Source organism: Desmodus rotundus, chromosome 10, assembly GCF_022682495.2.
Source record: "Desmodus rotundus isolate HL8 chromosome 10, HLdesRot8A.1, whole genome shotgun sequence".
NCBI classification, from domain to species: Eukaryota; Metazoa; Chordata; class Mammalia; order Chiroptera; family Phyllostomidae; genus Desmodus; species Desmodus rotundus.
The window spans coordinates 40,233,249-40,246,837 of NC_071396.1; the positions used below are offsets into that span (position 1 = coordinate 40,233,249).

Sequence of the window (13,589 nt, forward strand, 5' to 3'; positions counted from 1 at the left end):
GTCGAGGAACTTATATGTACGACCCATGGACAAAACTAAAGTGGGGGAATGCAGGTGGGAGGGGGTGTGCAGGGTGGAGGAGAATAAAGGGGGGAAATGGGGCAACTGTAATAGCACAATCAATAAAATATATTTAAAAAAAGAAAAAGTATCATAAAAGTTTTTAAATAAGTTAAATAAATCAATATTTTAATAATACTCTTTAATACACACTTTCCAGAATTTGATAAAGTAGTTAATGGAAGTATATGGCAGATATTTTGTTTAAACAATGCCTAAATTTAATTTAAAAATATATACACATGAAATATATATATTTTTACTTATGTAAACAGAGAACGCACATTTATATTTTAAGCCCAGAGAACAATTATAATTATTGGGCATATTCTCAGCTACAAATCAAAAACTTCAATAGAGGCCCCAGACACTGATTTCCTAGAACACATTCTCTTTCAGGTGAAAATTAGATACCACAAATCAAAAGGTGAATATAAATGTCCAGTTGGTAAAATTTAAAACAGTGTTCTTCATAATTCCTATATCAAAGAGAAAATAAAACCAAATGGTCTATAAATGAGAGAAAAAGAATATAAAAACCTGTGAGAGGAGTGATGTCTGCATCACGACAGAGTGAGAAGGCCTCTTGGCTTCTCCCTTAAAGGTACAACAAGTCGGAAAACTGTAATTCAACATCGACCGGTCTGAGAGACTCACACAGCAGGCCATGTGGAGGTGGGCCCACTGGAATAAGCAGGGGAGGCAAGCAGTGGGGTGGACAGAGCCTGTGGCTATAGATGCAGTCCAGCACCAGCCCTGGTGCCCCCAAAGCAGCAGTGGTGGAGCTGGGCTACAGCCTCACATGGCAGCCTGGAAGGTAGGAAGGCAGAAGCAACATTCCATCCTGAATAGCCAGGACCCACTGTAGCCAAACCTGGTGACCAGGCTGGAGACGTGGCAAGGCATTGTGGCAGCTATAGACTAGCAGCTGTCGTTGCAAGCAAGAAGGCAAAGCCAAAGACGCAGAAAGCCTTGCCGTACTCCCCCTCGCCCTGTCCCTTGTCCACACCCTCACGGTAGAACCTGGTAGAGGCAAAACCCGGTAGAGACATCAGAGATACACATATTTCAGGTAGCAGAGAGCAGCTGACAGCCTCAACAAGATCCTGCAGGTGCCAGCGTGCAGGTAAGGAAAATTGAAAATATGTGCTAGCTATAGAACCATCTATGAGAAAAAGACCACTACATATCAACCTGCTAAGTTTTTAAGAGCAAAAGAGTACTTAAAAAAGAAAGGAGTTCACAGGCAGAGATCCAATCCATGAAGCACCGTGGATAATGAAGGCAACGGGGCAGCTCAGAAAGTAAGTGAAGAGTCTCCAGGAGTCAAACTCAAAGGTACAATAGCCAGTGATTTCAGTGACAGAGCATTCAAGATGGCAGTCATGAAAAATGTTAATGCAGAAAACTCAGAACTGCAGTTCAATGAGCTTAGGGATACAATCAAACACACAAAAAATGGAGTAGTTTATTAAAGTGCTTGAAACTATAAACAAGAACAAAACAAATTCTGGAGCTGAAGAACTCAGTAAATAAGGTAAAGAATGCATTAGAAAGAAAGAAAGCATTGGAAACAGAATTGGCAAGTTCAAAAATATAAATCTAGACTTCCGGCCAAGATGGAGGCATAGGTAGACATACTGTGCCTCTTCACACAACCAGAACAAGGACAACAACACATTTAAAAACAAAACAACCAGAACTGTCAGAAAATCGAACTGTATGGAAGTCCGACAACCAAGGAGTTAAAGAAGAAACACTCACCCAGATGGTAGGAGGGGCGGAGAAAGGCAGCCAGGTAGAGAGGAGTCAAGGCAACACAGTGGCTGGAAGACCTGGTGGTCCCACATTCATGTGCAGATAAACTGGGAGGAATAACTGGGGAGCGAGACAGGCCCACAACCCAGGGCTCCAGCGGGGAAATAAAGCCTCAAACCTCTGACTGTAAACACCTGTGGTGGCTGGGGAGGCAGCAGGAGAGACTCCCAGCCTCACAGGGGAGTTCATTGGAGAGACCCACAGGGTCCTAGAATGTACACAAGCCCACCTACCTGGGAATCAGCACCAGAAGGGCCCAGTTTGCTTGTGGGTAGCGGGGGAAGTGACTGAAAGCCAGTGAGAGCCTAGCAAGCCACATTATTCCCTCTTGGACCCTCCCCCACGTACAGCGTCACAGTTGCCCCACCCTTAGTTGCCCCTAAGGCTCCGCCCCTTACTACCTAACAGGAGCTCCGAGACCAAAAAAAAAAAAGGCCCCAATGAAAGAACAGTGAAAAGCTCCAGAACAAATATAACTACCGTATTTTTCAGACTATAAGATGCAATTTCCAGCCCCCAAATTTGGAAGGAAAATGGGGGTGCATGTTATAGTCCGAATGTAGCTTACCTGGCTCACTGGGGTGGGGGGGATGGTGGAACGGGTTTTTTTTTTTCCTATTTTCCTCCTCTAAAACCTAGGTATGTCTTATGATCCGGTGCGTCTTATAGTCCGAAAATACGGTAAGTGACGAAGAGATAGCCAACCCATCAGATGCACAGTTCAAAATACTGGTAATCAGGATGCTCCAGGAACTCGCTGGGTACTTCAACAGCATAAAAAAGACCCAGGCAGCAATAAAGGTCTCATTATATGAAATAAAGAAAAATCTACAGAGAACCAAGAGTGATGAGAAGGAAACCGGGACTCAAATCAACAGTTTGGAGCAGAAGGAAGAAAGAAACATTCAACCAGAACAGAATGAAGAAACAAGAATTCAAAAAAATGAGGAGAGGCTTAGGAACATCCAGGACATCTTTAAACATTTCAACATCTGAACCAAAGGTGTGCCACAAGGAGAAGAGGAAGAACAAACAATTGAAAACTTATTTGAAAACATAATGAAGGAGAACTTCCCCAGTTGGGCAAAGAAAATAGACTTTCAATAAGTCCAGGAAACTCAGACAGTCCCAAAGAAGTTGGACCCAAGGAGGAACACACCAAGGCACATCATAATTACATTACCCAAGATTAAACAGAAGGAGAGAAAGCAGCAAGAGAAAAGGAGACAGTTACCTGCAAAGGAGTTCCCATAAGACTATCAGCTGATTTCTCAAAAGAAACCTTGCAGGCCAGAAGGGGCTGGAAAGAAGTATTCCAAGTCATGAAAGGCAAGGACCTACATCCAAGATGACTCTATCCAGCAAAGCTTTCATTTAGAATGGAAGGGCAGATAAAGTGCTTCCCAGATAAGGTCAAGTTAAAGGAGTTCATCATCACCAAGCCCTTATTATATGAAATGTTAAAGGGACTTCTCTAAGAAAAAGATCAAAACTGTGAACAGTAAAATGACAACAAACTTACAGTTATTAACAACCGAACCTAAAAAAACAAAAACAACTAAGCAAACAACTAGAACAGGCACAGAATCACAGAAATGGAGATCACATGAAGGGTTATTAGTGGGGGAGTGAGAGGGGGAGAGACAGGGGGAACAGGTACAGGGAATAAGAAGCATAAATGGCAGGGAGAAAATAGGCAGGGGGAGGGTAAGAATAGTACAGGAAATGGAGAAGCCAAAGAACTTATACGTATGACCCATGGACATGAACTAAGGTGAGGGAGTGCTGGTGGGAGGAGGTGCGCAGGGAGGAGGGGAATAAAGGGGGGGAATGGGACAACTGTAATAGCATAATCAATAAAATATATTCTTAAAAAATACAAATCTAGAAATTACTCAGGATGAAGAAAAGGGAGAATTGAGAACTTTTAAAAATAAAATAAATCTACTTGTTTATTGTATGATTAGATGAACTATGTGATTCCGCTAGAAAAAGCAACATAAGAACAATAGGAGCCTTCAGTCAAGATGGCAAAGTAAATGTGGTCCTGGTGTCCTACCGCAACCACGCCACAATTACAACTAGACTACAGAACAGTTACTGTTGCGAACTTCCTGAAATCTGCCTGAACAGAGTTCCTGTGACTGAGGACATAAAGAAGAAACCGTGGTGCGAATGGTGGAAGGAGCAAGGAGACACCGAATGGGCTGATACCACCCTGCACGTGGCGGTTGAAAACTGGGAGGATATCTCAGCTGTGGAGGTCCCTCCTGAGGAGCAAGGAGCCCCAGCCCCACACCAGGACCCGCAGTCCAGGGTCCAGGTGCCAGGAAGAGCGGTCCTTATAACTTTGGGCTGTGAAAACCAGTGGGGATTGTGGCTGACTGAGACAGGATTTTTGGAGTCCCAGGCAGTTCCTCTTAAAGGACCCATGCGCAGACGTACCTGGACTGACTGACTCTGAGCTCCAGCACTGGAGCAGCGGCTTGAAAGGCACGTCAGGGACATCCAGGGAGGAACTGAGTTGTCTGCCTTTGGGGTAAGGGCTGAAAGGGTCTGCTTTCTCCAAGACAGAAGTGTGGGCAGAGGCCATTGTTCCTTTGCTGAGCTCCCCCCCCCACACACACCCAAGTCACCAGACTGTGCCACAGCTTAGTCTCCATCCACCTGGCTAACACTGTTTCCCCACCCTAGTGATTCCCAGGGACCCCACCCCACCCAACTTTTGGGCCCACCCAAGCCTATCCAATCGCTTTCCCATACAAATGGCCTGTTGTAGCTCATGCTGTGGACTTTTCTAAACTCAAAGTTTTGCAAACCCCAAACAAGCAACACCTGGCCTCACAAGCCCCCGTACACTTGCATAGTGGCCCCAGGCCCTGCACTAGAGGCAGCCAGCCTCAGTTTGCATCTTGGCCTCTCCTGGGTACCTCCCAGCCCAGCACAAATAGAAGCCATCTGCTAATAGCTTGGTAGCTGAGGCTGGGTGGCCCCGGGCAGGGCACAGGTGGCAGCTGATCATGGTCTGCACCTTCTGGGAGATACAAAGAAACTCGGTTTCGAGCAACCTTGTTTCATCTCTTCTGCTTTTCTTCTTTCTCTGCCTGCAGCGTGCAAATGACGACTGTACCTGCAGCTGTCATTCTGACCCAGAACGTGAGGATATACATCTTGCAGGACGATAGTGGAATAGAAATATCCGAGCCTGGACATGTGAAATCAACTGAGACCCGTTGTACCAGCCTTGCAATGCCTGCTTCTGAACTTACTCTGTGTGCAACATAAAAACATCGATCTTGTCTAAGCCTCATCCTTTGCTGTCAGATGCAATAGAACCTCATCTTAACTGACACACACACACACACACATCAGTTTTAAGTGTCTATAGCCCCACCCTACCACTTTCAGGCTGTCTTAGTAGAAATGAATAGGCAATACACAATTTGCAAACTGGAGCTTTGAGAAAAGCCAACAGGTCTCAGACACCTGGAGAATGGTGTCCAGAAGAATTCCTTCATACTATATTTAGGATGAGTAGATGGTCTAGATTCAAGAGTTCTAAAAATGAAAGTTAGTAAAATCAAAAAATGAGTGGTGACGATGGAAAGATAATACAACTCCTCCTCCTCCCCAGAAACACAGAGCAACAGGAAGAAATGAAAAGGCTTGGGTGGGCCCCAAAGCTGGGTACCAGCTCTGCACGGGAAAACAGTAACATCCTGAGCAAGGACCTTATGCTTCTGAGGATTGCAAACAGAGTAAGAAATCAGTAAGAAAAGAAATCGAAGGCAACAGAATGTGGTAAAGTGGAGACTGCAAAGAAATAGAAACGAATGGAGAACCAAAGCAATACAATTACAGAACTATTTGTCCATTCACGGGATTAAGGAGCTACGAGGTTGAAAACAAAATTAGTGACTTAGGGAAAAAACGCTAGTTAACGTCATTGAATACAGTGGAAAAAGACGAAAACAAAACAGAAGAGAAAAAGCAGAAAGGATCACCTTTGTCCCCGAGGTAGGGAATTCCAGAAATGGAATGGAAAATGCAGCCCAATCAGAAAAACTTCTCTTGGATAAAAGGAATAATTCAACTTTTTTGAGTTATTTTTAGAAAGTGTGGTCAAATAACAAAAGTTGCCGTCTTAACTATTGTCAAGGGCACAGCACACTCGAATTCTTGTGCAAGCATCACCACCACCCACCTCCGCAACTGTCCCGTCGTCCCACACTGAGACCGTGCACCTGTTCAACACTAACTCCCGATTTTCCACTCTCCCCAGGCCCTGGCGACCACCATCTACTTTCTATCCGTATGAATCTGGCTACTCTAGGTACCTCATATAAGTGGAAATATATATATATAATATATTTATATTTGTATATATAATACAGTATTTATGTGTGTGACTGGCTTATTTCACTTAGCATGTGTTCAAGGTTCACCCATATTCATTTCTTTGTTGATGGACATTTGTTTCCCCCTTTGGGCTATTTGTGAAAAATGCTGCTGTGAACATTGGTGTTCAAATACCCGCTGGCGTCTCCTTCAGTTTTTGCAGGTGTGTATCTACAGGCGGAATCGCTGGACCCTTCGGCAGTTCCGTGTCCCAGTCTTGGAGGAACCATCCCACCGTTCTCCATGGTGGCTGCACCACTTCCCGTCCCCACCAGGCGTGCACAAGGGTTCCAGTTTCTCAATATTCTCACCAACACTTGTTATTTTCTGGGTTTTTTTTTTAATAGACAATAGCCATCTTAAGGGGTGCGTGTGGTACGTCGCTGTGGTTTTGACCTGCGTTTCTCTCATAACTAACGACCTTGAACTTTTTCCATGTGTATCTTCTTTGGAGAAAGGTCTGTATAAGCCCTTTGCCCACTTTTTAAGTTGGTGTATGTATTTTTTTGGTTGTAGCTGTCTATGCATTCTGGGTAGTAAACTCTGATCAGATAAATGATTTGCAGATATTCTCTCCCATTCTGTGAGTTGTCTTCCCTGTCGTCATACTGTCTTTGATGTATAAATGGTTTTCATTTTGATTAAGTCCAGTGTATCTGGGGTTTTCTGTTGTTGCTGTTACTTGTGCTTTTGGTATCATATCCAAGAAATCATTGCCGAATCCAATATAATGGAGCATTCCTTGTATTTCCTGCTAGAAGTTTTATAGTTTTAACTCTTTTTTTAAGGCTGCACGAGGTTTGTTAGCCCATGGTAACATATGAAATGATTCGTGGTGATGGAAGCACGTGCCACCAGCCACGTGCCAGCGCTCACATGGGGCCCCACCCTGCAGAACACTGGGGGCTCACATTTCCTGGGTGTTGGGGGGCTTCCTGAGGAAAGGAAGCCCCGCAGATCAGGGCTCAGATCAGGGCCGGGACACAAAGGAAAACCCCAGACACCCCTGGGGAAGAGCACAAGGTAGAAAGCTGTTATGAACATTGGGGGTGGGGTGGGTGGGGGAGGATTTGAATCTCCAAACTAAGTAAGGGGGAAACAAACACGCACGGCAGGGTCTTCTGGGCCTGGGGCAGGGGTGGGGGCGCAGAGGCAAGGCGGCAGTAGCTGGGACCTGACGGCAGGTTCCTCCCTCCTGCTTCTTCCCCCAGCCTCTCTCCGGGTTGGGTCGGGGCTGCCAGCGAGCCGGAGTCCTCAATGGGGACACCCGTGCACTCTGCAGCTTCTGCTTCCCTGCGGGCATGGACCTGGCCTCGTGCCTCTTTGCCTGGACCACACAGATGGGTCTGGGAATGAGGGCGTGCAGACTAGCCCCTGTCCCTTCCATTTCCACTCCCTCTTCTCCTGCGTGCCAGGCACCTGGACTCGGGTGGATGCTGGACCCTGGTTTCTGCACCGAACAACTTCTCAGGCGCAAGGCTATGCCTGGAGCTGGGACACGTGCTGCCGGTGGAGCCGCACAAAGGCTGCGGCACAGTCGTGGGAGGTGGCAGGGGCCACGATAGGAGGGTCTGAGGGAAGCACGGGCACCCACGCTGCACGGGGCGAGTGGGTGAGACACTGCAAAGGAGCGATCACAGGAACCTGTTTCCACTAGGGGCAATGGGTCCACATTCCCCAATTCAGCGTTTATAGTGACTTTATACAGCATGGCTTTCAGTAAAGAGTCAACTGTGCTAGCCGTCCCCGCGGGCAAAGCCGCAGCACTGAGGTATTACGTGACGAGCTCAGGACCACACGGCCAGTAAGATGGACTGAGGCCGTGGCAGCCTGGCTCCCGAACCTGTGCTCCTCCCTCCCACACCACTCTGCTGCTTAGAGGACAAGAGGTCCCTGGGTCAGGCTCCTTGAAGGTCAGTGTGGGGTTGGAGTTAGGATGCCCTAGAAGAACAAATGCCTGTGAATCTGCCAGCCGCCTGAGGGATTGTGATATTCTGGGATGTCAGGTCAAAGTTCTGGCTTCTCGGTGTCCTCAGGGAGCAGGGGCAATGGATCGAAATGTCCTGGGAAATTAGGTGTCCTGGAAGGCTGGTCAGAATGCCCCTGCAGGGTTAGGGTATCTTGAGGCATTAGGGCGTATCAGATGCCCGTGTTTGCGTGTTGCTGGGTCCCTGGAGGTCACAGGACATTCTGGGGTGTGGGGAGGGGTAGGGGCCTTGGATCAGCGCTTCTCAACTTTTGTGTTATTGGGGATTGAATGTTCGAGCCGCCCCCAGTCCGTGAGTTGAAGCCCTAGCCCTAGTGTGATGGTATTTGGCAGTGGGGTCCTTTGGGAGGGGAGTGGGGTTAGCTGAGATCGGGGCGGGGGGGGGGGGGCAAAGGGGGGGGCGGGCGCGGCGTGTGATGGGATTAGTGTCCCTGAGAGAAGAGGAAGAGACAGCAGAGCTGGTTCCCCTCTGCACTGTGCAGACAGAAGACCCTGTCTGCAACCCGGGAAAAGAGGTGTCTGCAGGAACTGAATCCGCAGACACTCCATCTTGGACTTCCCAGCCTCCAGAACTGAGACATAAATGTCTATTGTTTAAGCCACCCAACCTCCAGTTTTTTGTTTGTTTGGGGTTTCTTGTCTTTTCCTTCCTTCCTTTCTTTTTAGCAGCCTGAATTCAAGAAGACAACTGTACCTTCAGTTCTCTTGGGAAGCCCTTGGCAATGCAGATTCTGACTCAGCAGGACAGCGGTGGAGCAGAGGTTCTGTGTTCGGATACACAAGCTGTCACATGTTTCCGATGCTTTTGGTCCAGGGACGTCTTGTAAGCCTAAGATCCTAGAGGATTATGACAGTTTTCTGTCTTAACTTGTCAGGGTGCTTTTAAAGGATGTGTGTGAACGTTAGTATGACCTTGGGGATCAGACTGTTGTATGGGTGCAGTGTTTTCCAAGGGAGTTAGGGTGTCCTCATTGGGTCAATGTGTCCTGAGAGCTCAGAACTTCATGAGGGCAGGGGGACCTCCCGGTAGACGTGGAATATTCTGGGGGTCAGTGTGTCCTAGAGGATCGGGGATCTCAGGATGTGCCAGGGATGTCAGAATGCACCCCCTGGGTGAATGTAACCGCAGTGAGCAGAGTACTGGGGGCATCAGCATGCCCTGATGCTCAGGGGTTCTGGATGTACCCCAAGTTTCCCTAAACAATCAGAATATTCGAATGCCAGGGGGACCTCTGTCTCCTGCGGCCCTGGGGACTCAGCATATACTTGGAATTCAGATGCTTTTGAGGGTCGGGGTTTTCTGAAAACCTGGGCGACCTTGGAAGGCCATGGAGCCCTGGGGCCTTGGGTGCACGCAGAGGTGGCATTTGGAGGAGAACAGCTCGGTGTGCGGGAGACTCACCCCCAGTGTGCTGGAGGTTCCGGTTGCCCTGAGGGAGTGTCTGGTGTATTCTGAGAATCAGGGTATCCGGAAGGGGCCGGAATGCACTGTGTCTTTTAGTTTTTAGTTTTCTGGAAACAGGCCCTTGGGTATCACCCGCAGGCTGAGATGACAGACAGGCCCTTCTCCTGGCCCCCATTTGTCCTCCCTCCCCCTTGGGGGGGATTCTGAGGAGGGTCTGAGGAGGAATGCATTTTCTCCTCCTTCCCCTACCTGCTCCCAGCGAGGGATTTAACTGGACAAAAGAACTTGGTCCTCTGGGAATACGAGCTCTTGGCCCCAGTCCCTGGACCCTCCAACAGAGCACCTTCCCTCATCCAGAGTGTGATCCTCCCCTGAGGAAGGGGCTCTGGTGGGCAGGCAGTGATTGGATGGACCCAACGGGCGGGCAGGCAGGGAGGTGGCCACTCCTTCAAGACTCGGGGAGGGCAAGGGGGTGTGGGGTTGCAGGCTGGGCACTGGGGCAGCCAAGAGCAAAGGGAGGGAGGGCATCAGTTAGGGCAGGGACAGGGAGTAGAGACAAAGCCCAAGAAACAGGGTGAGGGCAAGACAGAGAGAGAGGTGATCTCAGGAGGGGGACTGGAGAATTTGAAAAAAAAGTTAGCAAAAAGGGGAGACAGTGAAAAAGGCAAAGATCTCTACCTATATCTACACGCAGAGACCCGAGAGAGGCATCGACAGCGGCGGAAGCAGAGAGGGCAGCGGCAGGACTAGACAAAGACCAGCCCAGAGGTGGAGACTCGGGGTCACAGAGACTGAGCCGCCCTGGGTGCTTGTTCCTGGGCATGGAAGCAGGAGGGCCGGGTGAGCAGGGTAAGCCGGAGACGGGGTGAGTTTGTAGCGGCCTCTGGCCCGAGAGCTGCCCAGCCTCTGGGACCTCCACGGTGGGTGAGTGAAACGTGGGGCGGGGGCGGTCCTGAGGAGGCAGCAGGTATGGGGGCTCCACGCCTGGGCGCCTGTGGGGCCATGGTTTGCCACAAGGAAGGCGACCAGAAGAAATCAAAATAGAACCCAGGAATGTTAAAACCATGGGAACCTTAGCGAGCCCGGGGCACCTCCTTCGGTTTACCAATGGGACCACCGAGGCCTGAGCGCTGGCTGGCTGCTGCCCGCACACCTTTCTGTGCTGTGGGACAGGGAAAGGGCCAGAATGTGTCTCCTCACTCCTGGCCTCGCAGTTTCCGCCTGCACTGAAGGAGGGAGCGGGAGGGGCCGGGGGTTTGGATCCAAGGTGAGCAGGAGACCAGTGGCTCAACCCATCTGTGCCCCCAAGGCAGACAGTGAATGTTGGGTGGAGCCCTCCCCCTGGGTCCCCGTGGGGATGGGGGCCTCAGCTCCAGACACCTCCTTTTCTCAGTGTGGGCCTTCCAGGTGTTTCTCTTTGCTCCCCGTCTCTCTGCCCCCACTGGCTCTCAGACTAATTAGTGTGCGGGCTTAGTGAGCCTGTGGGAAGGACAGGCAAGCCTTTCCCACGAGCTCAGGTTCCTGCAGCCTAGTGGCCCAGCCAGGGCCGGAAGAGGGGAGAAGATGAGATGTACGGGGTGGGAGGTGTCAGAACGGAGGAGGGGAAGTGTTTTATCTTCCCGGGTGAGGGCTGTGGGAGGATGGCAGTGGCATAAAAAAGGTTTAAGGTACATGTGAGCTGTGAGAACAGGGACAAGCAGCAGGGTCTCGGCCAGAGACCGGGACAGTTTGTTAGGGTGTCAGAGCAAGTGGGAGACCCGCAGGATGAGTCTCCGAGAGGTGAGAAGCACGTGGTGGGGAGCACATTCCCTAGGGACGTGTCAGGGGCGTGAGGCTGCTGGAGCAGGAGTGAGTCTGAAGAGTGGAGGGCGCAGCCTGGCTCAGGAGGCTCGGAGGTGGCCCAGGGCCCAGGCTGAGCCGGGTTCAGCTGGCCGTGGAAGCTGATGGGTTTCTGTGTGCAGCAGCATGGGGGCACAGAATAGAGGGCGCCCCCAGGGGCCCAGGAGTGGATGGGGGTTCCTCTGGGCAGCATCGTCTCCCTTCCCACCCACCCTCAGACAGGAGCACTCAGCCCTACAGGAGCCTCTCCGGTGCAGCAGTGGGGAGACCGAGGCTTTCTCCGCAAGGAGGACAGAGAGGCCACGCGCACTCCCGGCGCCGCCACCGCACCACCTTCAGTCCGGCGCAGCTGGAGCAGCTGGAGTCGGCCTTCGGGAGGAACCAGTACCCCGACATCTGGGCCCGAGAGGGCCTGGCCCGGGACACAGGCCTCAGCGAGGCCCGCATCCAGGTGATGCCCCAGGACGCGCCCCCACAGCTTCCTGTGGGCAGAAGTGTGGTCTGGGTTGTAAGGGACCACCAGGACACCTTCTCACAGGCACCGTCGCCCCACGCTAACCGTCACCTCACGCTAACTGTCACCACGCGTAGCCAAACGTGACAGGCAGGCAGCACAGCCTCATCCACACCGGCAGGGCCACTAGCGTCACCCCTCGTGCTGACCTGTTCTGACTTGAATGTCAACACCTGCCCCCAGCCTTTATGGAAATTCACTCTTACCCTTTCCCTACATATGTAAATATGAAACCTTGGCTGTGGCCATGGCCTCAAACCTCAATCAGCCTGATGCTCCCTCAGTTCTCACCACGCAGTCAATCAGTTTTAAGTATAAACCCTACCCTAAACCCAACCCTGTCTGATCTGTAATGTAACAATTAAACCTATCCATTATCTTAATCTCTAGCAACCCTGGGGGAAATTTCCTGTTCTCTGGGGAGGGAAAAATGCCATTGTGTTGTATTTATCTCTCTCTCTTTTTTTTGGAGATTGACATTTCTTACTCATCCAAAGTTACAGTCGGGCAAACTTAGACACAAGTTGGGGGTAATCGTATTCGTCTTGCTTTGTCAATAGGTCTGGCCCAGACCTGCCTCTGCAGAGCTTTGCTTCCTGCCGTGATGGGGGAGGGGCCTGTGCATCTGCACCTTCTGTCTTCAGGGGAGGGGCCGCATGTGACAGTGCCAGCTCTTTGAGACAGGGGCTCTGATGTGGCTGTTCTCCCCCTCCCCCAGGTCTGGTTCCAGAACCGCAGAGCTAAGAAGAGGAAGCAAGAGCGATCGCTGCTCCAGCCGCTGGCTCATCTGTCTCCGGCCACCTCCTCTGGTTTCTTGCCCGAGGCCCCTGCCTGCCCCTACTCCTACCCAGCACCATCTCCACCAGGGACCTGCTTTCCTCACCCCTACAACCATGCCCTTCCCTCTCAGCCCTCTGCAGGTGGTTCCTTTGCTCGAACCCACCAGTCTGAAGACTGGTACCCCACCTTGCACCCAAACCCCGTCGGGCATCTGCCCCGCCCCCCGCCCCCACCCATGCTTCCCCTCGGCCTTGAGCCACCCAAGTCCTGGAACTAAGGTCAAATGAGTGCCATGGCCTTCAGAAAACCTGGAGAAAACTAGGTGGTTTCCATCGCAGCTCAGAGTAAAGTAGAAATATGGTGGGGGGCAGCTCAGAGATTGGGAATTTACAAATGGGTGATCGAGAGAATTTAGGGAGGCCAACCTACCGGAAGATAGACGTCAGCCTCAATGGAGACGAGTGCGGGAAGCGTAATTTTGATGGGAGCAATGGTTGCTCCTGGTGAATGGAAGTGGTGGAGGGAGAGGGAACTTGCAGGGCTTCTCGTTCTTTGATATCGCGAGGGAAGAGCTTCCTCCCAGCGGTTGGGAGCTGACTTCAGAAAACCTTCTGATTAAAAGTCTACCCATACGATTCTTCCCCATCACCCACCCCACCACCCAAATCAGGCATTAACTTTTGCTCGTTATGTCTCAGAAATGTCTCTTGAATTTATTCTTCTCCATTCCAGCAGACACTGCTTTTGCTGGCCCAGTACTTTCTAACTCTCCCCACTGGTTTCCTTAG

General features: G+C 50.5%; 1 protein-coding gene across 1 annotated transcript; it reads left to right on the forward strand.

The window, feature by feature from the left end:
* Positions 1–10,489: 10,489 nt before the first annotated feature.
* PROP1 (PROP paired-like homeobox 1) lies at positions 10,490–13,078 on the forward strand. Its single transcript, XM_024551210.2, is given in 3 exon segments — positions 10,490–10,592; positions 11,726–11,958; positions 12,740–13,078. Coding segments are annotated over 3 exon segments (675 nt in total).
* Positions 13,079–13,589: the final 511 nt, after the last annotated feature.